Source organism: Euprymna scolopes, chromosome 44 (genome assembly GCF_053919585.1).
Source record: "Euprymna scolopes isolate OS-2025 chromosome 44, ASM5391958v1, whole genome shotgun sequence".
Classification (NCBI taxonomy): Eukaryota; Metazoa; Mollusca; class Cephalopoda; order Sepiida; family Sepiolidae; genus Euprymna; species Euprymna scolopes.
The window spans coordinates 17,651,952-17,679,198 of NC_136525.1; the positions used below are offsets into that span (position 1 = coordinate 17,651,952).

Consider the following 27,247-nt stretch of genomic DNA (forward strand, 5'->3'; position numbering starts at 1 on the left):
CAAAAACACTTGTAGTTAAGTATTTAAAGATTTATAAAGAATTGGAATCGGGAATTTAGTACGGAATCGATGATTGTATTGGAATCGGTGGGGGGGGGGATATTCGAATCATCCCATCACTAGTTGTGTGTGTGTGTGTGTGTGTGTGTGTGTGTGTGTGTGTGTGTGTGTGTGTGTGTGTGTGTGTGTACCTGACCAGGTGTAAACAAAATAAGTAAATACACACATTCTTTTATATCCCCAACCTTTGCTCGTCGAGTTGATCACGTTTTGTTAAACTTGCCTTTCGAGTTTCCTTTTTAGACCTGACCCACCCGATTTGACCGTCTGTCTATAAAACACGGCTAGACAAGAAATGAATCTGTAAGAAATTGTTGTGGCGAGGGGAAGGCAGAGGGTGGGGACAGGTGTTAACAGAAATTCTACCTTTTATTTTTCCCACACCTTCCTCCATCTTCCCCCCCCCCCAAACAACATCTAAGAAATGTAAGTATTACACAAGACCACGCTTGATTGTGATCATCGTTTACGAAATGTTTACAATCGTAATCTGCTTAATTTTGTTTTCCTGCTTACATTTTTAGAGGCTTTTTAGTTCAATCCTACAACTGTAGTGGTTTTTATTTTGGATCTGGATTCTGCCTATATCTATAAGGGTTTTTATTTTGGATTCTGCCTACACGTGTAAGGGTTTTTATTATGGATTCGTTTTAGATCAATCCTACAACTGTAGAGGTTTTTATTTTGGGTCTTGCCTACATTTATAAGGGGTCTTATTTTGGGTCTTGCCTACATTTATAAGGGGTCTTATTTTGGGTCTTGCCTACATTTATAAGGGTTTTTATTTTAGATTCTGCCGACATGTGTAAAGGTTTTTTTTATTTTATTTTTTCGAGTTCTGCCTACATCTGTAGGGATTTTTTTTTTATCTTGTCTACATCTGCAGTTTTTCTTGGGGGGGGGGGTATTTTGCCTAGATCTATTCGGGGTGGGGGTCTTCGGCGCCTGGCTAAATTTCTAAGGGCTCTTTGTTGGGGGTGCGGATCTTACCTACATATGGGGCTTTTGCTTCCAAAAACTGTATATTGTTACTCTATTTGAACCTTCTGTATTTCGATTGTCGGCCATTTTCATAATTTACGGACTAATCTGTACGTGTGGTGTTGGTACACTGCCTGGACTAATTTTCACCTTTATCTACCTTCTACGACTTTGACTAGCACGACGAAATTTATGAAAATAGTGTGTAGCTTTTTTGCACATAATTTTATAAGTAACTACGATGGCTATATTTATATAACGTTTGTTGTTGGAAAAACAACCGGTGGCGAATATCCTTTACGTCTAAAATAAAAAGTTACCTAGTAAAAAAAAAAATATTGGTCTGATAATAAAGGTGCTTATTTAGTTTAACCCTAATATTAAAAGCTTTTCGTAAAAAAGAAAAGCAAAATGGTGCAAAATATTTATGTACTTATGCGTTGTTTTAGGAAAAAGGCACACCAAAATTTATACAAGTTCCTCTACTAAACCATTAACAACGCAAAAAATGTTTCGTTTGCCATTTTCTGCTTATACTCAGATCAACGTCAAAGGGACATAATTCAAACCTTAATTCACACAATCATCGTAATGTCAGATAGAAATCGTTTACAGATCAAATTTTTATTTTATAAACGCGAAAAATGCTGGGTGACTTTTCGTAAATTTAGATGTACAGCGTTTATTTTAACCTAACCGGAACATATTAGTGTTGGGACGATTAATCGGAATCGGGAATCGGAAAAATTGGAGCCTATTTTCCGATGCCAAAACCGATTCCTTTAATTATCTTTATCAGATTTTGATTAAAAAAACAAAAAAAATAAATCTTCCATGGCTTGTAATAATAAAATAATAAATATTTGATTTTAAACTTCCAGTAAGACTAAAATCTCTAGATCATCCCGTCGCAAGTGTTTTTACGTTTGAGAAAATACGGGCACATTTAAGATGTTTTTTTTTGGGGGGGGGGGGGGGTGTTACAGTAATCTGAACAAAATAACAATTTTATAGTTATTTAGAGATTTATAAAGAATCGGAATCGGGGAAAAATATTGGAATTTTTTTTTTTTTTTTTTGTGGAGTTATATTTTAATATTGGGATGTTTTTTTTGGGGGGGTTACAGTTATATTTTAATATTGGGATAAAGCTATATAAGAGCCATGTTTTTTTTTTAATTCAAATCAAAACCCGTGTCCGTGGATAATTATGCTTGACATTCACATAGATTTATGCATGCGTATAGATACAGAATCTTATAAAGAAATGTTTTTATTCAATCCAATTTTCACCACAAACAAGGCACAGTGCCACTTTGAAGTAGGGGGCTACTATCGGGGACATTAGTTGCAGGAATATTATGAAGGGAGATGAGCAGCAAGATGTCTGTTCACATTGAACTTCTGCATCTCAGTACAGTTGGGAAACCAGAATCCCGGAAGGGAGTTCCAAAGTCTAACAGTTCTGGGAAAGAAACTATTGGAGTAGAAGGCTTTCTTACACCTAGGGATCTCTACTGTGTAGGGGTGGAATTTGGTTGCTTGTCGAGTTTGTCGGAGGAATGTATGTCGAGGTGGCACAAGTGCTTGTAGTTTGTCGGAGCATTCACCATTTAAAATACTTTTAGAACAGGCAGAGGGATGCAACATGTCGTCGATGGGACAGGGTGAAGCTTAGCTGACAGTTAAGGACCTATCAAGTTGGAGACTTTTTTTTAACCCTATCCAGGGTGGGGGGAGACTAGTAGCAGATGCACCAACCCAAATGTGACAATACTCCATACATGGGCGAATGGTAGCCTTATCGAGGTACAAGATATTTTCAGGTATAAGTAGCTTTCTAGCACGGTAGAGAGAGCCCACCTTCTTCGCAGCGGCCTTGGCAATGCTCTCAATGTATCTGTTCCACCTCGTGTTCCCTTTCAACGCTAGACCGAGGACAGTTCTGTTTCGTGAAATTATTCAGTCATCAAAAGTTTTCGAAATGATTTTCAAAATAGATTTGTAAACGTTGTTCGGGTGTCAGTCTCTTAATGGCGAATTGTCAAACCAAGCTGAACTCCAAATAAACCGATAGTTGCTAAATCTTCAATTAAAGAAAATTGTTAATTTTAAAGTTCGCCGACTCTAAAAAAAAAAAAAAATAAAAAAAATAAAAAAAACCTAAAGAACGATGCATGAATAAAAATGATGAAACTCCAAAGCACCTCTTTAACATATAATTCGAGTTTCCGTTTTACACACACACACATATATATATATATATATATATATATATATATAAGTATATCGTGTCGTTTGGCCTAAAATTGCCCATCCTGTTAAAGCTCATTTAATGAATGAGTCACTACTAAAAATGTTGATACGCACGCTCACTCACACACACAGTCTGTCCTCGGTGAGACTTCTCTAACAGCCCTCTATCCCCACCCTAATTCCCAGAATTGGTGGTGACTAATTTCACTGCAGAGGCGGCGGTGGTGGGGCAGGGGTGCAAGTGTACATATAAAAAAAAAAGTATGTATGGTCTTTTGTAAAACGATACCCTAACGAGAAGAATAACTGTTTTTCAACTTTGTCTTTAGTTTTTAATACTCAACTTTATTTCCTCAAGAATAAAATATAATAATGGATATCCCAAAAGGAAGGAAAGGTTTCATGTTATATATATGAATGAATGAAGGCTGTTATTTGAAATAAAATAGTTTTGAGTGACACCGTAAGGATCAGGTTACACAGGGACGGAAGTCGAAGAAAACACGTGACTTTCAGATGAACATATTCTTTCTCTTGGTTGCCAGACTTTAAGTATGAAACGTGTCCGGAGTACTGTCACCAATGAGGGGTGCTGCTCACACAACGTAACTAGGTGTATCCATCTGTGTACTTTTCTCCCTCTCTCACGCGTACAAAAGTAATCTATGTTTCTGACGTGTTCTGCTCATATTCTTCTAGTGTTTATTAGAACTTTTTTTTTTTTCATTTTACTTCAGTCGAAGTTCTCAGAAATCAAGGGCCCCCCTACCTGGGGCTAACACTTGAACTCTATAGGAGATTCATAGATATTCGAATGTTCCATTAAAGTTCTTTATTTCTCAAACACCGAGTTAGTAAAAAAATCGAGAACATAATTTTCCTCTATTCAATTAACCATTTTTATACGTTGTAGTATATCTGTTATTTTCGTCTCTTGGTCTTACTGGATTCCAGGACAAAAATTTATTTAGTCTGGTGGAGTATCCAGCTTCGTGCTATTACTTGAGGTAACCTCGTAAAAGCTAATGTGGGTTAGCCATAGTGAAATCTTATTTGAGAAGCAAATACTATGTGATTTTGAATATTTAGTCGGGGTTTACTTCTAGGGGAAAGTATTCTCATGCCAGGTTATTCTGACAAACCCCTGACAAATTTAGACACTCGAGGATAGTGTCTAGTAGGCATTAAAGTTCTCTCCAGTAGGCATTCAAGAACGTGTGTGTGTGCGCTCGCGCCCGGGTAAATTTGTATTCATTTTTGCATTAAATACCAATTCCTATTAACCCTTCACTGTGCATCGAACGGATACGGTAATACTTAGTTCGCTGCACCTTTATAACAAAGGTACATAATTTCGGTTAGATCAGTACAGTAGTTTCCAAGAAAATGTGAGGTGTACAGATAGTCAGACTAGGACATATATTCATGCTTGTAGAAGCATACGCTTGGAGTATATTTTCTATATGCAAATGTTGATATATATATATATATCTATATATATATATATATATATATATATATATATATATATATATATAAACATAACAATTTTACTAGATTCCAAAGTTGAAGATTTTATTGACTCTCCGACCTGTAAGTTCACCCTCGTCCGTTCGTTCTTGGACATTTTGCACAAACATTAAACATGATATGAGTAAAAGTAACAGAAGGATTTTCCGGGAAAACTCCGATTACCCCCCCCCCTTCATGGAGTGCTTTTCCTGATGAAATGGCTAAAATTGACACTTTTGTGCTTATTAAAAAAAAATTGCTGCCTTGGATTTTTATAAAAAAAACTCCTGAAAAGTTATAACTGATTTCTATATAATTTTGTTTGTCTATACTTCGCGATAACTCTTGGGTGTGCCCCAGGGGTTCTTTTAGGACTAATAAAAACACTCCATTTTGGGGACTATTTTACCATATTTGTCCAAAATTTTCTGTATGTCTATTTTGCAGTTTTGCATGGTGCTAAACTCTAATTTAAATATGTTAAGGCCTTGGGGACTTTTGGGGCTAAATAGTGGCGTGGGGGTGGGGAAATGATGGACTTAGTCATTTCTTTTTTTTTTTTTTTTTTTTTTTTTGCATTGGGCAGAACTCAAATTTACACATGTTAATGCCTAAAACTGCACCGTTTAATCATTTTCACCAGGATTTGACGTCCCCTTGGAACTTTTGGGGCTAAATAGGGGGGGGGGCTGAACGTAGTCATTTTTTTTATGCCACGTTCAATGTGCACTCACGGGTGACCATGCATGCTTCACTTATTTATTTTTTAAATCATTTTTTATCCCCGAAAACAAAGTGACACATTTACAGGTGTATTTCTTTTGCGGGAGTACGAGCGATATTTTCATGCCAATATTGGATATTTCCTCCATGGCCTCATTCGAAAAAAAAAAAAAAAAAACTTCTCAACGAGATACATATTACAAGAATACACCTATGAATTTCCATGTAAAATAAAAACCTTCGAGGAAACAAACGTTGATCAACTCCCTCGCATTTGGTATCATAGAACTATATTTATTTTTAAAATTATATTTTATAGTAATACTAGCAAAAGTACCCGTCGTTGACTGGGTTCAAAAACAGACTACAGAAAATAGTGAGTACCCGTGCGAGCGCAAAACGAAAAAATTAGCAACAGTAGTTAGGCTCCAACCTGCAACACGGGTGGCCGGGTACAGCTACTATATATATATATATATATATATATATATATATATATATATATATATATATATATATATATATATACTAGCAAAAGTACCCGTCGTTGACTGGGTTCAAAAACAGACTACAGAAAATGGACTCTGATTTATGAAAGCATGATAGGTTATGAAAAGGAAGGGTTGTAAATTTGGGTTGAATTTCGGGGTATCAAAACCAAAGCCAAATATGATGAAAGTAAAAATAAAATAGATAAACCCCATAATTTATTATACCATACCTGTTCACACTGAAACACTTATCACAATATTCTGTGTATCTATATTAAAAAACCTTGTTAAACTTTTTGACATATTTCCATTCTATGGAGGTCAGGTGCAAACGAACACCCCATAATTTTATTATACCATATTTCTTCAAACTGAAACATAATTATCAAAGTATACTTACGCAGATAGATATGAGAAGTCTTTATTAAAGTTTGTGCCTATTTCCATTCTATGGAGGCCAGGCGCGAACGCAGACCCCACAATTTTATACCATCCCTATTTAAGTTAAAACATTTATCAAAGTGTTCTTATGTACATCTGTATCAAAAACACTTGTAAACGTTTATTTTTTTTTTAAATTTTTTATTTCCATACTTTGTGGACCAGGCGCGAACGCAGACTCGACAATTTTAATGAACCACCATTCTGCCAGATCAAACATACCCATTCCTGTGACTCAATATATGCAATCAGTTTTTTAAAATAGTCAACCATATAGGAGCCTATTCGTGATCACACACACACACACACACACATTCAGATTTATATTATAGAAGATATACCAAATGCAAGATCTCGAATTTACAATTGTTTCCAAATAGTAGAGAATCCAGATATTTTGTCAAATCTTTGGACAAAATGGAAACAGAAAGTTGGAGGGACTCTTTACAATTAAATGTAAAAGATGCGATAATATTCTTAAACACCCCTTTTTTAAGGATGCAATTTTAAAAACAAATCTGAAGGAAAAAGTTTTAAAAATATATCGACTGATTATCGTTTTGATATTGATACCATAAACAGTTACAGAAGAGTTTTGGGACAATTTTAATTCCTTAACTCGTTTTACAGTCCCGTCGTGATGTGTTAGCATTTTAAGTTAATGCTATATATATAACTTGTACACACATTATATATAATCACTAGCGAGGATACCCGGCGTTGCCCGGGAGTTGAGAACGGAACCCTAAAAATTGTTTCAAACAAAAAAAAATAGTGAGTACCCGTGCGAGCACAAAACGAAAAAATTAGCAACAGTAGGTAGGCTCCAACCTGCAACACGAAGAGAAAAAGTTTTCGCCGCGCCCACTGCGACAAACGACGTGTGCGGCGTTCGAAATACGGCTAGTCCTTGCAAGGCATATGACTTCACAAAAATGTCGACGAAAAGGGTGACCCCTCCTTGTAAAAAAAAACGGCATAGTTGACGGTGAAAGAATTAACGTTCTTAGCCAATTATTGGATATTTGTCGTACGAGAGACTGACCTTTCAAACGATTCCAGTTTTGTCAGTGTTGGTTGCATGTGTGGAAAGTTTTAGGGAGACATACAAACATACATGCATAACACTAACAGACAGATGAGATTTATATAATAGAGAAGAGGTGGCCTATTACTAACCTTATTTTGTAAGTCTTTTTTTTTGGGGGGGGGGGTCTATGAATATTTTAATTTTTTGTTACAAATTTTGCATATCTCCATTTTCTTCAGTTTCTTTTTTCCTTTTTCATTCCATATCTGTGTCGTTTTTTAAGGAATATCTAGTTGGCGCTAAAGGGTTGTTTAGTAATGTGAGGACAAGCTTTCGCTTTCCAACGAAACACGTGTAAGACGCAATATAATGAAAATTTAGCCGTTTGCCTATAAAAATAGAACAAAATAAAAATAATCAAATGTAGGAGTATGAACTGATTCTATCTTTTAGTATTGGAATGAAAACTGTGTGTGTGTATATATATATATATATTATATATATATATATATATATATATATATATATATATATATATATATATATTAGGTGTGTGCGTATGTAATGCATATAATGGTAGTTATCCGTCCAAAACCAGATGTATTTAATTCACATTCATAAGTTTTTATTCATATTTTTATGATGTACATCAACGCGTTCCGTTGAATAATGGAAGATTGCTAAACAGCTCATCGGGGACAAATGTATATTCCTTAGAAAACAGCTGGAATGTATTTGTTTACCTTTTAATGAAAGAAAAATGGTGAGAAAAATGTTGGTAATGGAGATATCTGAAGTTCATAAAACACTAGAATAAAAAAACATATGATAGTGTATATTAACAACCCACCCACCCACCCACCCCATCAAAAATCATTGATTTCAAAGCACACGTGAGGAATCCGTCTTATACCGCCATATGATTTTGAAAAATGTTTGATATATTATCAGATCACCGAAGTTAAGCAACGTTCATTTTGACTAATACCAGATGGAGGGACCATTTGGAAATTCTAGGCGATGTATGTATTCTCCGCTTATCTCGGCATTGTTTTCAGTAGTCATGAATCTCCACTGGTATTTGACAACCTCGAATCGGGAGAGGTGTGGTTGGATATTGCGCAACTCTTGCCACAAAAATTCCATGCACAGACTCTTACAGTGGGTATCCGTAGTCTGTCAATACTGAAGAAAACTACTACTATGTGATTATATATACCCGTCCCAAGACTAGTAAAATGAATTGTCCTGACAAGTTGTTTTTTTCTCTTATGAAACGATACTAAACCTTACTTCTAGAATCCTTATTTTAATTTTGATAACAGTCCATTACATGATTTTGATTCTAGAAAATGCATCAAATTTAATGCTTAAGCTTGAAAGTGAAGTCATCTTGCTTAATAGATGCTTAATGCCTATCGGTCAAATTCGATGCAAATCTTTGGGGGGGATGAATTTTAAAGTTTACATGTCTGAAGAGTTTCAGTTTCTTTGAAGTATTTTTCGAGAGTTTTTAGGAGGTGGCATATGGATATCCATATGACGCCTCCTAAAAACTCTTGAAAAATATTCAAAGAAACTGAAACTCTTCCGACGTGTAAACATTTTGAAAACTATTTAGAACTTTTCTAAGGTGGCCACATTCGGCCGTAAATTTGCCAAAAATTGTTGATATATCGTAAAATACTCTAACTCCTCATCACTGGATATACGACGAAAGCTTGTTATAAATTTATTACTTAGACAGGACGATATGTGTGTGTGTATTCGGGGGGGGGGGTCTACAAACTCCCCGGTCCCCCTACGAGTTAACCCAACGTCCCGGTTTTCCAGTTCACGTCTGACTCCCGTTAAATGACTAGACTAACACCGATCAACACTCACCTTTTTTATGATGACGTAACCTTTATTAGTGGCTGACATTTAAAAGCGAGTGTTTATCGCCATCGTTTTGACATGTGTAATAACGGATAATGTTTACTTGGATGGGAAATATCAAAGCAGTTAGTTTGATCGCTCTTGACTCTAACAAGGTGAATCAGCATTGTCTAGGCCAGTGGTTCTCAACCTTTTTTTTTTTTTTTTTTTTTTTACGTGGCAGCACACTACTATTGAGTTTTATTTTCCTAGTACACCTATTACAAAAATAAATATTTTCTACTCGTAAAAGCCTTTTTGCAATAGAATAAAAAAAATATTATGTAAGAATTTTTATTCACACGAATCAACATATCTTGTATTTATTATCTGATATCGTCATACCAAAATCTGGTCTGAATTATTCAGCTCTGATATCGATTCCCGATACTTTGGGGAAACTCCTGATATCGCAAGTAATCGTCCCATCATTGATATAAACCTTAAAACTTTCTTAATCATGCGTTAAAAGTTTAGATTACAAAAATTCGGCCATTTTGAATTGAGCGATGTCTTCGTGAGTTAAGAAATTAAATGTCTTTATTAAACAAAATGATCATCCCATGGCACAATAGTTGGAAAGTACTAATAAAAAAATTAATTATAAATAAAGCTTCTCTAGTTTATATATATTCAGTCAAGTACGTTTGATTGAACACGAATTATTTTTTCCATTCGCCGAGCGGTCTTTTTTATTTCAACTGGCATGTTGTATAGTATGGCGCCCAAAAGTTCTTGTTCAGCCATATTGTACTCAAGCGCTTTCTATTGGTGCATCCGATTATCATCAGGAGCGGTTGTTGTTGTTGTTGTTGTTGTTGTTATCTTTTTCTTTTCCTTTGAGTCTTGGTGTATTTATATATTTTTTATAAAGGTGGGTGAAATTGAAAATAAAAATAATTCGCCCCTAACCATCCTACACCCACCTTTTTATAACCGATAATATATGTATGTGTGTGTATGTATGTGTGTATGCGAAAGCAACCTTTCTAGGAGAAGCAATTCTGATTTAAAAAAAAAACAACAAAGCGGGAGACCAGTACCCGCATTAAGCTGGTCTGCAGTTTAACTTGTTGCTGGCTCTCTTGCTCTTGCTTGTTGCTGGATCCCAACATTTTGAACCGAGAGAGAGACTTGGCTGTCGTACAAAGCTAAGACTCCGTAACATCATCTGTGTAGAGATACTCCCCCAGGCATTTTTCTATTAAAATGGTCCTGTGGCGATGGAAGTCATTTTTGGGCTCATGGACTAAGTGTCTGAGGGAGTGGCACTCGTCTGACAAGACTTTGCAATCATCATATATGTGTGTATATATATATATATATATATATATATATATATATATATATATATATATATATATATATATGCGCCTTAGTGAAACAAACGCTGATTACCACAGCTTTAGTATAATAATTTAGTATAATTTTGAATTGAGCGTTATCAAGAATTCAGAAATTAAATCTTCAATAAAATTAAGTAGCTTCTAGCTATTTTTTCACGGCATACAATCATTCCATGGCATAATGATTGGGAACCTCTAGTCTATGCTCTACACAATGGCGTGCAGGTAGTGCCCGGGGTCAACGCCTTGGGTGTATTTCCTAAAAAATGAATCCATATATGAAGGGGGGGGGGAAGCATATGGCAGAATTGTCTAACGGTAAAAATGATGAGTTGTTATGTTATCCCTTAAAGTCGTTCAGCAAAATATTATTGCAATTCCCAGTGTTATTAGTTCACCGAGCAAGTGAAAATTTGATCACCTTGGTCTTTCACTGGTGTATAATCGTTTATGCATACAATGGCAGCTGAAAACATAAGTTTTTTTTGGGGGGGGGTACTATTTCTCTAGACTTCAATGCTGAACTATTTTTCTCTTAAAAAGTATTGAAAATAAGGATAGATATACCAAAGGAAGTGTGTGTGTGTGTGTGTGTGTGTGTGTGTGTGTGTGTGTGTGTGTGTGTGTGTGTGTATAAAATAACGCATCAGGTGCGCTTAAAAGACAAATTACAACGCCATATCACGAAATTAAACAAATGTTTTAATTGTTTGTAATTTAAATATATTTCAAATTCCATCCTCAGTAGTTTCTTTTCTCTGTTTCTTTTCTCTGTTTCTTTTCTCTGTTTCTTTTCTCTGTTTCTTTTTTCTTCTCTGTTTCTTTTCTCTTCTCTGTTTCTTTTCTCTTCTCTGTTTCTTTTCTCTTCTCTGTTTCTTTTCTTTTCTGTTTCTTTTCTTTTCTCTGTTTCTTTTCTTTTCTCTGTTTCTCTGTTTCTTTTCTTTTCTCTGTTTCTTTTCTTTTCTCTGTTTCTTTTCTTTTCTCTGTTTCTTTTCTTTTCTCTGTTTCTTTTCTTTTCTCTGTTTCTTTTCTTTTCTTTGTTTCTCTTTTGCTTTTCTCTTTTTCTTTTTCTTGCCATGTTGTAAAGTTGGAGAAAAAAAGGTCAGTTATTAAACATCCGCACGGTGTTTCTCAAGCGTACTTGATGCGCATTTTATTTTATTCAAATTAAATCAGCGCTTCTATAACGGAACGCAAACCACTGACGTTAATCTCGCGTAGCCAACGCACCGTTCCAACATTTCAAAATGCAACCGTTGAGAGACAATGCGCGGGTCTTTACTAACTTTTATTGTTCCAACTTCAAAAATGAAAAGATGTATAAACTACTGAGGATGGACTTTGACTCAAAAATATATTTAAATTATAAATTTCAAACAAGTAAAATATTTCATTTTGGTAATATTGCGTTGTAATTTAGCTTTTAAGCGTATCTGATGCATATTTTATTCAAATTAAATCAACGTTTATTTAACGGAACTAACACTACTGACACACACACACACGTGTATGTGTGTGTGTATATATATATATATATATATATATATATATATATATATATATATACACACACACTTGTGCCCGATATTATTCATACCCCTCGGATCTTTGAGATTTCTATAAGAATATTGCTCAAACCAGAAGGTAGACACTATTAAAGGGATTTCAAACAATAAATCAAGCATAAGCATTTAATTTAAACTCAACAAATAAATAAATTATGCAAGTTTGAAACATTATATAAAGAAAAACAATAATGGCACTAGTTCAAAATTATTCATACCTCTCTTACTAATAGTCAATAGCATGCCCTTTATTCTTAATAACTGCCTGTAACCGTTTTGGATATTTATCAACAAGGTTTTTACAAGCATCAACACTGATTTTTGACCATTCTTCAATGCAGTAGTTCTCCAAATCCCTCAAATTTCTAGGTTTCCGCTTTTTAACCTCAGTTTTCAATATGTGCCAGAGGTTTTCGATAGGGTTCAGGTCGGGACTCTGGCTAGGCCATTCCAAAACATTAATTTGATTATCCTCAAACCATTTCTTGACTATTTTGGCAGTATGTTTTGGATCATTATCCTGTTGAAGGACCCAGTTTGGTCCTAAATGGAGCTTCTCCGCATCCTGTCTGTTTTTCTGGAGTATCTCCAAATATTGCTCCTTCTTCATGGTTCCATCTATCTTGACCAAACTACCTGGACCACTAGCCGAAAAGGAGTCCCAAAACATTAGGCTACCACCGCCATGTTTCACCGTGGGTATGGTGTTCTTTGGGTTGTAAGCTTCTCCTTTCTTCCTCCAAACGTAAGAAGCATCCATATGGCCAAACAATTCAATTTTCGTTTCGTCAGTCCACAAAATACTTGAGAAAACGGACTCTGGAGAATTCACATGGGTCCTAGCAAACTTTAGACGTGCTGCAAGGTGTTTTCCGGTGTGCAATGGAGTCCTTCTTGGTCTTCTTCCTTTCAGACCATTTTCATGCAGAGTCTTTTGCAATGTTTGCCTTGATATTTTTATGCCAGAAGACTCCAGATTTTCTAAAATGTCCTTAGTAGTGGTGGTTGGATTTGCATTAACACTTCTTACAATATTCCTGGTGGCTCTAGCAGACAGTTTCCTTTTCCTTCCTCTACCAATCAAGTTGTTTGTTGTGTGGTGGCTCTGGAATTTTTTGATGATGCTCTGTACTGTTGCTGTTGGGACCTCAAATTTCTTGGAAATTGACTTGTAACCTAAACCATCCTTATGTGAATTCACAATTTTAGTCCTAAGATCATTACTAAGCTCTTTTTTCTTCCCCATTCTAATAATTTTTATTCTTTTATTGGTTTTCAGTTGATATCATTTTAATTTCTGAAAAATGCAAAAAACGAAATGAAATTAATCAAAGGTTGTATAAAAGCATTCAAAATAAGAATCAAACAGGAAACAAACAGTCAGAAACTCGATTAATACTGAAAAAATAAGGGGGTATGATTATTTTTGAACATTGCAGATTTTATAAATAGCTGTATATTTCTTTTATTACAAGTATGCCGAGATTTTAAAATGGCAAAAATGATCAGAAGAGGTTTATTAAGAGTATGTATCAATATGGACGTAAACAATAAATTCTTACAAAGTTACACCTAATAAACTCAATTTTCAAGGGGGGGTATGAATAATATCGGGCACAAGTGTATATATATATATATATATATATATATATATATATATATATATACCCAGTGTTGTCCGGTCGAAACATTGACGGGCAGAGGGATTAGTCGCATACTGTTTAAGATACACCAAATATCCTAAGTTGTTACGAAAAGTGGCCGTATATTTGATTTAATGAAGCATAAAACACATTCATCTTGGTTTATGAAAACGCGAAGTGACTCTCATAGCTTAAATAAGTTTTTAAACGCAACTGTTGTCCGCTATAAATAATTGAAAATATATTAAAACTAAATTAATGAACTTTAAATAATATTCCTAAATAGAACCATTTTAACGATGTAATAAACGATCGATAAAACCGAACTGATTTTTAAAATATATTTTTAATGTATATGCAAATGAGGTTTACTCATTGCATGTAGATTTATTTTGAATAAATAGTATTTATAGAAATTATGCTGGAATAAGTGTTGTATAAGTTTTTTTAGAACGAAAATTTGAACAACCAGACATGAATACTACTTTATAGTCTATATAAATCTCATCTGTCTGAAAGTTTTAGGCAGACATACAGACAAGGGCGACGGATTTTTATGAGAATAGTTTTGAAGCTCAACCCTTAGGACAACAAATATCGAAAAACTGGCTAAAAACATTTATTCCTTCACCCTCAACTGGGCACTCTTCTACGAGGAGGGGTCGCTTTTTTCGCCGATATTTTCCAAAGTCCTCACGCCTTTTCGATTGTCTAGCCTTAATTTAAACCTTCGCCATTTCCGGTTTACTGATGGAAGCAGCGGCAAAGACGTCACTTTCTTTTCACGTTCTTTTCCTTCTTCGCGGTATGGGTTAGTTTGCCTGCCTACTACCACTTTTTTTTCTCAACACACCTCCAAACACCCGCGCAACGCCGGGCACCCCAGCTAGTAGATATATAATTCTGCTAGATAAGGAAGCCCGTTGTTTGAATGGAAGTTTGGGTAACTTCTTAACGTGCCCTGCATGCTATCTGCAATGGTGCGGGAGGGGACATAATGTAACTGGTTGTACCCTGTCTTTCTCCCTTTCCGACGCGTACTCATGTTTTCTGTTAGTGTTTTCGTTTTAATGAACCTCTTTGGCGCAAGTGAACTTTAACTACACCTTTCCAAATCCTTTAAGGTTTGGTTATTTAGGAACGAGTTTTGGATTTTACTTTAGAGTGTCTTATAATGGGAGAAGTATCTTTTAGGATGAGCCGGACTCGGAAATATTTTCAGTGAAAAACGGTTTGCAGGGTTTAAAATCAAACGTGAACAAAACGAGATCTTGTCATACGGTAAACAAAACAAAATGATTTCAGAAGACAGAATATCTCGTCTGTGGATATGTTTAAAATAGAAGTTTTACAGCAATAGGAAAACGTAGAATGTTCGTGAATATTTTTAGAGTTTTAATAAAAACAATGGGGATTTATTACTTGAGACATTGAATAAGTATGACTCGATTAATTAGAAGTTGGGAGTTTCAGGGGTCCACAGAAATCGTATTGAAAACTTCTATGCTCATTTTTTATAAATAGCTAGCGTGCGTACTCGGTGTTACCCGGGTGTGTAGAGATTTTATGGTACGAGTATTGATCAATGGAGCCCTAATAAGTTTTAACCCCTCCCCTAAAAAATAAAAATAGCGAGTACCCGTGCGAGCGCAAAAAGTAGTAAGCAGACACTCAAACCTGTAACACTAAGAAGAAAAGGGAGTTAAAAAAAAGAAAGCGAACGGGTTAGTTGCAACGGCCACCGTGACATACGATGTCCGCGCCGTTCAAATTAAACTTACTCATTCCAACGCGTGAATGACTTTGCAAAAATGTCGACGAAAAAAAATGCAAAATTCAAACAATTTTTATTTATGAAAAGTGTCTTTTTAAATTAAATTTGGTCATTTTTTGCATTAAATAGTAACTGTACGGATACCATAATACTTAATTCGCTGTACCTTATAAAGGTCTATATAAAATATCAGCCAGATCGGCTCAGTATTTTCCGAGGAAAATTAGAACGGACAGACTAAGTGTGAATAGGTTATCTTACATATAGAATCTTTATTTATTTACGGACCATTATCTTCATAGTTGTTTTACGTTTTGGCCAAATATTCCTTTGGCCTTCGTCAGATGGTAAACCGTGATGGGATAGGAATGCCGAGTCTCTTAACTGTATTCTCAGAAATTACTGTCTTCCATAGTTGTCGTCTCACCTCGTTTTGGCCAACTAAGCCTTTGGCCAGGATTGAACCTCGTGACACAGTGGATAGACGGTGATTCTCTGCGGTTCCAGACAAACATTGTCTAAAGATAGCGATTTTAATCTTACTCAAAGCCGGCCAGAGGCTTAGTTGGCTAAAACATAGTGAGACAACTATGGAAGGCAGTAATTACTGAAGATACAGTTAAGATTCAGCATTCCTATCCTGTCGCTGTTTACCACTTGACGAAGGCCAGAGGAATAGTTGGCTGAAACGTTGTTTAACAACTTGATGAGGATGGTAGTTCGCAAATAAAATGTATCAATTGTTCCACTCAAAAGGATTCCAATAATAAAAATGTGTAGAATCCTATATATATTATTTCTTAATTGGAATTCATTTTTTGAGATGAGCATTATATATATATTAATTTAATTTTTTATTTTGGACTATTAGTCTCATCTTTATTAGTTGTTGTTTTTCATCTTTTTTTTTATTATTGGTTTGTTTATTCGAAGTTCCTATCCGTCGCGATTACCACCTGACGAAGGCCAGAGGAATAGTTGGCCGAAACGTTGTGAATAAACAAAGCAAAAAAAGATGAAAAACAACAACTAATAAAGATGAGACTAATAGTCCGAAATAAAAAATAAATTAATGTGTAGAATCCTATTAGACTATTTTATTCGACATCAAATAGTTCATAGATGTTTGATAGTCCATACACCAAACCACAAAAGGATAATCTCTTTGCAGAGTTGTTCATGTCAGTCGGGGATACGTCCTCGACAATCTGTCCAACTGTCGAACAATTATGATTCTGTTCAGTCCTAGAATATCTACCGTGCCAGGCCCAGATTTTACCTTCTGGGTTTATTGCCAATCGCCTGAGCCGAGGAATCCTAACAGGGCTGCTCGGGCATTTTCGTAGTCCCGTGCACTGGCTTCTCAAAACCACAGTTGACCTTGTGTCTAACCTGTTGGTAAAAGATGAATAATATCTATTTTGATATGATGATCTGTGAAAACGCTTGTGGAACATAAAACCCGAAGAAAGAAAAAAAAAATGTGACAAGGTCGTTTTAATTTAGTTAATTGAAATTCGTCTATGGAAACGGTTGTACTTTTATGCTGCAGACTGGTTTTGTTTTCAATTGTCCTAGATTCGGCGTGGCGGAAATGACTGAGGCAGGGGAGGGGGCATTCCTATTATCAACGCCCCTTTTGGATTCGATTTCTAGGAACCTATGGTGCGGTACCTAGTCTGAGATCAATTTTATTTTTAGCCTCTCTTGTCACGATTTCACAAAGGGGAGCTAATGATTGGGAGAATATTATAACAGAAAAGATCCTATACAAACCTACCCCTGACTTGACCATTGAAATATATTATAGATTGGGCTATTTTTAATTTGGGGGTCACCCCTTATCAAGACCCGAAGAGTTAATTGTTGAGTAGATGGTGAAGTGGTAACATGTGTGAACAGTAACAGTGAAACGTGGGTGGAGCTAGATTATTTAAGGATAGATGGTACAATGGTATTGTGGGGCAGGGGTCTGCGTTCACGCTGGACGTCCATGGTACTGAAATGTATCACAAACTCCTTCAATGATCTTGGAGATAAACCCCAATAACCAAATCTTTCAGGAAACTGTTGCAATAAATTCGGGGGGGGGTCTGCATTCGCGCCGATCAACAACAGAATTTTTTTTTTTTTTTTTTTTTTTAATTGCATTTTCACCCCAAACAAGGCACATTGCCACTTTGGTGTAGGGGGCTACTATCAGGGGAAACAACTACTGGGGTACTATGTAGGGATTTGGGCAGCAAGATGTTGGTTCACGTTGCACTTGAACTTCTGCATGTCAGTACAGTTGGGGAAGCAGTGACCTGGAATGGAATTCCAAAGTCTAGCAGTTCTGAGGAAGAAACTACCGGAGTAGAAAGATCTTTTCCGTCTGGGGATCTCTACAGTGTGGGGGTTGGATTTTGCAGCTTGTCGGGTCTGTCGAGGATGTTCACGTCGTGGGGGCACAAGTGCTTGCAGTTCATCAGAGCATTCACCATTAAAATACTTGTAGAACAGGCAGAGGGATGCAACGCTTCGTCGATCGGGCAGAGGCTGAAGCTTAGATGCCAGTTTAGGGCCTATCAGATTTGCGACTCTCTTTTGAACCCTGTCAAGGAGCGAGAGACTAGTAGCCGATGCACCGGCCCAAATAAATGTTTTAAACAGCATGCAACAGATAAAGGCTACAACCATGGGATTTCCACGGGTCTGGCTATTTAAAAACAGTGGACTGTTTTCATGGTCATGTAGATCATGTAGATGTGATTAATGAAAAAGAAATCTTTTGCATTTATGTTGATTATCTTTTTGCCTCATATACTCCACCCCTCCAACAGTCGCTCCTTCTTTCGGATGGACCGGATCTGCAACTAATTCCAGACTGCCCGTCCCCAAAGGTCAACCCTGCTCATTCATTAACTTTGTGGTGCTATGCAAAACACGAAACAAAACAGAATAAGGTGACCACGAGAACAAACTTTGTGCTCTGTTCTTTGAAAAACATGTCACTACAGAATCCTTTGCGGAGACAGCCTGTCGTCGAACATTTTGTGCGCTTGACCCCATCCTGGGGGTCACCAACAAAATCTTTTTGTTTTATTAACTAGCTGATGTAGTTGTCTACTCTGAGTTGTGTGTGTGTGTGTCAAATTTCGGTATTAATTTATTATTTTTATTTATTTATTTTTGGTATTTTCTTTCTTTTATCAAATACGTGCTTAGGTATATTTTTCCTGCACAAGTTATGTTTTTTTTTGGGGGGGGGTTGCGCTGAGTTATGGTAGGCGTCAGAAGACGGGAAAAAGAAAAAATAATGAAGTTTTTATTTTATTTATTTTTAGCTTGGTTCGCCCCAAACAAGACGTAAGGAGCTATTGTGAATTAGGGTGCTGTAACTTTTGTAATAATTGCAGATATATATACTCCTATAAATTTTTTTTTTGGGGGGGGGGCTGTAAATTCACAAACATTAAACATGATATCAGTAAAAAAAAAAAAAAAAAAGTTGCTCCCCTAGTTCGGGTTAAAATGGCTAAAATTGACACTTTTGTGCTTATTAAAAAAATTGATGCTTTGGATTTTTATAAAACTTTCTGAAAAGTTGTAACTAACTGATTTCTATATAATTTTGTTTGTCTATACTTTGTTATAACTCTTAGGTGTGCCCCAGGGGCTCTTTTAGGCTATTAAAAAAACTCAATTTTGGGGACTATTTTACCATATTTGTCGAAAATTTTCTGTGTATGTCTATTTAGCAGTTTTGCATGGTGCTGAACTCAAATTTAAATGTTAATATGGGGGCTTTGGGGGCTAAATTTATATTCACCAGGATTTGTCGTCTTTTGTGGACTTTGGGGGCTAAATGGGGGTGGGGATGCTGAAGTTGGTCATTTTTATGCCTCGTTTACTGTGCCATCCCGGGGGACTATGCATGCTTGTTGTGTATTGATCTTCATATTAATAACCCTTTGTTATTTAAAAAGAAAATACTTTGTTATATATGGGTTGTTGAATTGCATTCATCTGCAGAAGATCTACCTAATTTTCATATTCCGTTAAACATTCGTTTTAATTCCGTATTAGTTTATTTAGTTTTTCTTATGAGATGATCATCTTAATTACAAGTAATTAAATTAATGCAGGTATTCTACATGATTTATACTTGCGTCATATTTGCGTAAAAAGGTTATAGTAAACAAACCTCTCTCTCTCTCTCTCTCTCTCTATATATATATATATATATATATATATATATATATAATTTTATATATATATATATATATATATAAAATATTTTGCCCACCAAATTCCTGTCGGATGAAACTTCATATATATAGGGTATTCGAACGCATGCGAAACTTTATACTTGGGTTTTAGGCGAGAAAATCGGTGTGCAAGTGAAAATTAAAGAAATGGAATTTGCCAGGTGAAGGTCGAACGACAGCATTACGAATATGCATGCGTAACGTAATAGCTATTGGTTCATGTTTTAATTTTTAACCTTGCAGCAAAGAGGTCTTTATAGCTCGGTCATTAACGTTAAACGAAAAAGTAAATCGTAAGCTAAACGTTTTGGTTTCGATTCTCGGTGGTTGCGCACGAGTCTTTCCCCCTCCCCCCTTAAATCATTACTATATATGGAGTCCAATATGATATCTATAATAGAAATCTCACCTATCTGTTTAAATGTATGCATGTATATCTGCCTAAAACTTTCGACAGAGGATACGGACTTTCACGAGATCGGTATTGTTTCGGACGACAAATATCAAAAAATTGGTGAAAAACATTAATTCCTTCACCCTCAACTGGGCACTTTTCTACAGGGAGGAGTCGCTTTTTTTTTTTTTTTTTTTTTTTTTTCTTCGCTGATATTTTCGAAATTCATCCCCTCTTTTCGATTGCCTTGCCTTAATTTAAACCTTCGCCACTTCCGGGGTGGCGATGGAGACATCACGTTTTTTTTTGTTTTGTTTTCACGAGTTTTTTTTGCTTTTTTTTTTCCACGTTTTTTTCCCCCCTCCTTCGCGGTACGGGTTCGAGCCTGCCTGCCTGCCTACTACTACTTTTTTTTTTTTTTTTCGCTCAGCACACACCTCCAAACACTCGGCCAACCAGGTTAGCATAATAAATACGAAATCTGCATTAATCAAAATATCATATTGAAGCGTATTTTATGACTGGTCAATGCCGGGCGGCCCGCTAATAATATATATATATATATATATATATATATATATATATATATATATATTAGCAGGCTGTTGCCCAGTCATAAGATACACTTAAATGATATTTTAATTTATGCAGATTTCGCATTTATTATTTACTATCGATTATTATATTGGCCCTAATATATTCTACAGGGTCGAACGATAAAAGTGTCGCCCTAAAGAAAACAGCACTACAGCTTTATTTTAAAACTATTGCAAAAACCAATTCAGGTAACTTGATTATGTAGTAGAGCTGACATCTATTTAATGTAGCAGCCTTCAGCCTCTCTCACCACTTCGATACGAGTCCGGAACTGGGAGCATACATTTTCCACAAGTACCGACGGGAGCTCGGCGGATTGGCGGCGATCAGGCTTGCTTTGGTGTTAGTGATGTTCTGGTCGTATGAATAAACGAAGTAGTTCAGGTCAGGGAGGAGGAGGAGGAGAGGACAAGTGAGAGAATGGTTCGAAGTCGTAGCACTCGTTCTGGAACCAAGCCTGGGTCATTTTGAACTTATGGTGCCGAGTCTGCCAGCGGCCACCTGATTGCACTAGGATCACCAGACACTTCAGCACATCCAGGTGCATGCTGACTTTGAAAATGTGAGGAGCATGATACACCAAAGATTATAACCGTGGCCGGAAACTTTGTTTTCATCACCCTGGCCATGTCAGTTATTCGTGGCAAATCCAGCGATGCATTTTGATGGTGCTGGCAATGGTGCTGTTTGTCATAACTTGGATCGGTAAAGAGCATGAGTTGTACAGCGACGCATTTTTGATCTCCCTCGTCGAACATTGTGTCACTTTCAGACTTATGGCTCATATAGCTCTTAGGATTCTTAAATGACTGGCCAACTAATAGGTGGTCTGCAACAATAAAAGAAAACCGGTTTTCATCAAACGGAAATGGACTCATGTCGTGTTTTCTAGGGCGACAATTTTATCAGTCCGCCCTGTATTAGATAGCCAGGGATAGGAGGATGATATATATTGTAGCCTAAACGGCACTAGATAAACGGATAAATTTCTTTTATATATAAAAAGTCAATTATAAGATTAAGTTGTGCTCTAAACAGAAACCTTCATTTAGAACGTGCCCCTGTGTTATCAAAGAACCTCTTGATTTTGTACGTTGGTCCCTTCTGTTTGTGCGGTAATAAAACTTCTCAAATTCACTTGTGATGTTAGGATGTATAATGGTGTCAACTTCAGTCAAAACCAGACTCTTCCATATGCAATCGAAAATTGCGGTTATCAGTTTTTGATAATTATCGCAGTCATTCCGATACAAGACCTGGCGATAGAAGATCAGACTGTCTGAAGATATTGGCTTCCTGGGACAAAATGCACTTAACATTGATGCTTTTTTTGTTTTTCTACTTCCTTTTGAAAAATTTAATTATGTTCTGCAAAATCAAAAAACAACAATCCATCTTTCCTGCTTTTCTTCCTTCCCATTTTCCCTTTCCAGGGCTTTACATTGCGAGTGAAACACTCGCATTTGCGAGTGATTTTTCAAAATGGCGACTAGAAATAATGAAACGCTTATCTTTTGGCAATTCTGTTTCTTTCACTGACAATCTTCCAAAGCTGAGTTAAAAATATATTTTCAATTTTTTTTTTTAATAAAACGAACAAAGTTAAATTATTTAAACAATAAAAGTTTAATAGAAAAATATACGCTTTTTTTTTAACATAGCTGTTAAAAAAATCTAAAGAAATTTGAATGTTTATACCTTCGAGTATCAACAGAAAAAATTTGTACATTTAGAATTACTTTACATTAAAAACAAACACAGACAAATCTTTATGATGTACATACTCCTCACAAAACGAAGATGTCATATTCTAAAAATCAGGTAGGTTTGGCTAGTAACTTTTCTATTTGGCTAGTAAACGAAAATATTTAGTTGTCAAAGGTCAACTAAAGATAAATTTGTCCGTAGAGCCCTGCTTTCTCTCTTGTCGACTTCCTGGCTGGTCGGCCCTGTCGGCAGGGCATTAGAATACACCGACTGCCCCCCTGCAGAGGGTAAAAGTCCCTCAATGGGGTCCTGGATATGACCTTAAACTATATCCAGTGGTGAGGCCCCAGCTTGTGGGCTTTGGGAAGTGTGGAGCCACCCTTTAATTACCATTGCTCCCAGATCCATTCTGACCCGGAGTGGTAGTACCTGTTAGGGTCCCAACTATGGGTTAAATAGAAACCGACATGAAAACAACAAATATATTCTATTAAAAAAAATTTTCTTCCGAATCTTTGGATTCGGCATTAAATAACCCAAAAAGGGTTGATATGCCGTAAAACAAAAACAACCAACCAATCCTGGCTGCTTTCCTAACTTAAAGGTCCTGGATATGACCTTAAACTATATCCAATGGTGAGACCCCAGCTTGCAGGCTTTGGAGAGTGTGAAGCCACCCTTTAATTGCCCTTGCTCCCAGGTCCACTCTGTGGTTGTACCTGTTATGGTCCCAACTATGGGTTAAATAGAAACTGACTTGAAAAAAAATATATTCTATTAAAAAATTTTCTTCAAAATAACTGGCATTAAAGAACCTTAAATGGGTAGATATATCGTAAAATAAAAACATATAATTTAATTGGCCCAGCTGTTTCGTGATCAATCTCGGGCACGCACAAAATGCCTCGTGAATGTATATGCATGTATAATCTGCGAAAAAGATATGCCAATGTGGAGATGTTAGTATTTTAAATATTTTATTTGCTCTTTTTTTAGGTAAATCCTTTGATATCACATATGTGAGTATACGTTTCCACTCGAGTCGGCCGGAGAGTTTTGCAATTTACAAGCGCACCACGGAAGATGGGGAATGGATACCCTACCAATATTACAGTGCATCTTGTGAGAGGACTTACGGATTACGGCCGGGCGGAATTATCACAGAGTACGACGAATCTAAAGCTGTATGCTCGGACGAATACAGCGACATTTCCCCATTGTCGGGTGGCACAGTGGCTTTCAGCACCCTGGAAGGTCGACCGAGCAGTAGGAAGTTCGAAAGCTCCAAAGTTTTGCAGGTAAGAATTTTTTTTCTTTTTTCAGCATCTCACCACCTCGTGTGATACTATCGATGTCACCCACGCCCAAGTGTTACAAAGTATAAAATAAAATAAAAATAAATCTATATCTATAAAAAGTGAACTTGTGTGTCGGTGTGTACGTTTCCCTACTAAACTACTCTGTCAATATCCAGTCTACAAACTCGAGATTTGACATAAGGGGTATTGAGATTTGAGAAAATCTTTTTACTTGGTTTCCAGTCAGAAATTTGGCTGTTAAGGGGCCAAACTTCAACGATTTGATATTTGAGAACTCTATCAAACTCCTCCGCCAATTTTGGGTCTAAACACTTGAAATTTTAGGTGTAGGTTACTTGGACATGGACAAAACTTTTTAATTTGATTTGAGCCAAAAACAAATGTCAAGGAGTTAAAATTCGGGTCAAAACTTTTAAAAATTTTACAACTGCGATCTCTACCAAATTACTCAGCCAATTGTTGGTCTAAACATTTGAAATTTTAAATAAAATGTATTCAAACATAAGGTAAACTTTTTAATCAGTCCTTAGCCGAAAATTTAACTGCCAAGGGGTCAAAGTTCAAAAGAATTGACCTTTGCGGTCTATAGCAAACTATTAAGCCAATTTTAGTTCTAAACATTTGGAATTTTACATAAAGGGTATTCAGATATGCAGCAAGCTTTTTAATTAGTTTTGAGGCAAAATTTTGGCTGCCAAGAGGTCAAAATTGAAAGATTTGGCCTTTGTAGACTCTACCAAACTCCTTCGCCAATTTTGGGTTTCAACACTTGAAATTTTAGATGTAGGTTACCTGGACAGGAGTCAAATTTTTTAATATATATAGAAGTTATGAACAGTACATGGGACCCGAGCAAAGCCGGGCTGAACTGCCTGTTAAATAACAAAAACGAGGAAAGACTATATCAACAGAACAATAGAGGGAAAGTTGTTCGCCAAGGTACACAAAAGAAAACTGAATAGGATTGTTAATCAGGGTGTGGCAGACAAAAGATCAGACATATTTAGTTGGCTTACATGCTGTTTTAAGTGACTGTTTTGCGACAGTTGAGGACAGGTTGCAGTTGGACTATGTTGAAGACAGGGGATATCTAGGACCAGATTGAAAGAGCTACATAATCTACAGGATGCTTCCACAAAGTCTGGCTACATAATGTAGCCAGACTTTGTGGACTCCCTGTATGTATGTATGTATGTATGTATGTATGTATGTATGTATGTATAGATAGATATAGATAGATAGATAGATAGATATTTTTTTTTTTTTTTTAATTCAATTTTCACCCCAAACAAGGCACAGTGCCACTTTGAAGCAGGGGGCTACTATTAGGGAATTAGCGGGGTCATTATGAAGGGAGAAGAGTAGAAAGATGTTTGTTAACATTACACTTGAACTTCTGCATATCATTGCAGTTGGGAAAGCAGAATCCCGGAAGGGTGTTCCAAAGACCCGCAGTTCTGGGGAAGAAACTATTGGAGTAAAAGGCTTTCTTGCACCTAGGGATCTCCACTGAAAAGGGATGAGACTTAGTAGCTTGTCGGGTTTGTCGGGGGTAGTTACGTCGGGGAGGTACAAGTGTTTGCAGTTCGTCAGAGCATTCACCATTAAATTATTTGTAGAACAGGCAGAGGGATGCAACATCTCGTCGATGGGACAGAGGTTGAAGCCTAGATGACAGTTCAGGACCTATCAGGTTGGCGACTCTTTTTTGAACCCTGTCCAGGAGCGAGAGACAAGCAGCAGATGCACCAGCCCAGATGTGACAACAGTACTCCATACATGGGCGAATGGTTGCCTTATAGAGGTATAGGATACTGGCAGGCGTAAGTAGTTTTCTAGCACGGTAGAGGGAGCCAACCTTCCTTGCAGCAGCCTTGGCAATGCTCTCAATGTATCTATTCCAGTTCATATTCCCTGTAAACGTTAGGCCGAGGAGTTTAAAAGAAGTACTTTCAGGCAATGTGTTCTTGGCCATTGCTATTGGTGGTAGAGAAGGTTTCTTGTAGTTATTGAAGGAAACAAGCTTAGTCTTAGCAGCATTGAATGAGACCAACCATTTTTGTCCCCATTCCACTACGGATTGGAGGTCATCCTCTAGTGTTTCTGCCATTTTCTTAGATATGTGTTCATTTGTTTTCCCCTCATATCTGTTATAGAGAGTGGTGTCATCGGCAAATATACCCATCTCCGAAACAATATTATCAGCGAGGTCGTTTATGAATATCAGGAATAATAGAGGTCCAAGGATAGACCCCTGAGGCACTCCCGCATTTATGTCATATTGTTTGGATGTACGTCCGTCGAGGACAACTTTGATTTTTCTATTACTCAAGAAGGATTTAATTACGTTATGAATTCTTCCAGTGATTCCATATGATCTAATTTTCCTTAGAAGACCATCAGATATAGATATACATATATATAATCACTGCAGGCATTATCTATTAATACCGTAGTACCTTTAACGAACGCACGTGCGTGTATCACAGATTCCAGATTATAAATTATTCGACCGAGAGATCCCATTTATTAAAAAGGAGGATGGAAGGTGGTAACATACTAAGAATATTAAATTATTATATAGATACGCAAATGTAGAGGGTTGATGGTGTCGCACACATACACACACACACACAAAGGACAAGATATTTGCCGAATGTATTGGAATTTGTTTTATATTGTTTGTCTAATACTTGTGAACCCGTACGTGACTCCTGCGGCAGATGCTAACGTGCGAGTCGACAAGGTGGCCAGAAGAGAAGACGGAGAAGACATCCACAGCACCCAAGGAAGGGGGAGAATACACGTTATCACATTTTTAATATTTTAAACCGTAGTTTGAATTGCTAGACCCCCCCCCCCTCACGCATGCATCTTTCGGGTTTTGTATTTGCATTATTCAGATTATTCTCATCTAGACGGTTGTTCTCACAACGTTTCGGCTAATGTAACCTCCGACCTTCTTCAGGTGCATCTTGCCGAACTCTGTATTCCTCCTGCCGAACTCTGTATTAATTCTGCGGAACTCTGTATTAATTCTGCCGAACTCTGTATTCCTCCTGCCGAACTCTGTATTCCTCCTGCCGAACTCTGTATTCCTCCTGCCGAACTCTGTATTCCTCCTGCCGAACTCTGTATTCCTCCTGCCGAACTCTGTATTCCTCCTGCCGAACTCTGTATTCCTCCTGCCGAACTCTGTATTCCTCCTGCCGAACTCTGTATTCCTCCTGCCGAACTCTGT

At 36.7% G+C, this 27,247-nt stretch overlaps 1 protein-coding gene across 1 annotated transcript in view; it reads left to right on the top strand.

Moving 5' to 3' along the window:
* Positions 1 to 27,247, top strand: part of LOC145268713 (laminin subunit gamma-1-like) — a 283,372-nt gene that overhangs the window by 87,998 nt on the left and 168,127 nt on the right. Inside the window, exon 2 of the mRNA XM_080124256.1 lies at positions 23,684 to 23,985. Coding sequence (XP_079980382.1) covers positions 23,684 to 23,985 — 302 coding nt within the window. The remainder of the gene's footprint in view (positions 1 to 23,683; positions 23,986 to 27,247) is intronic.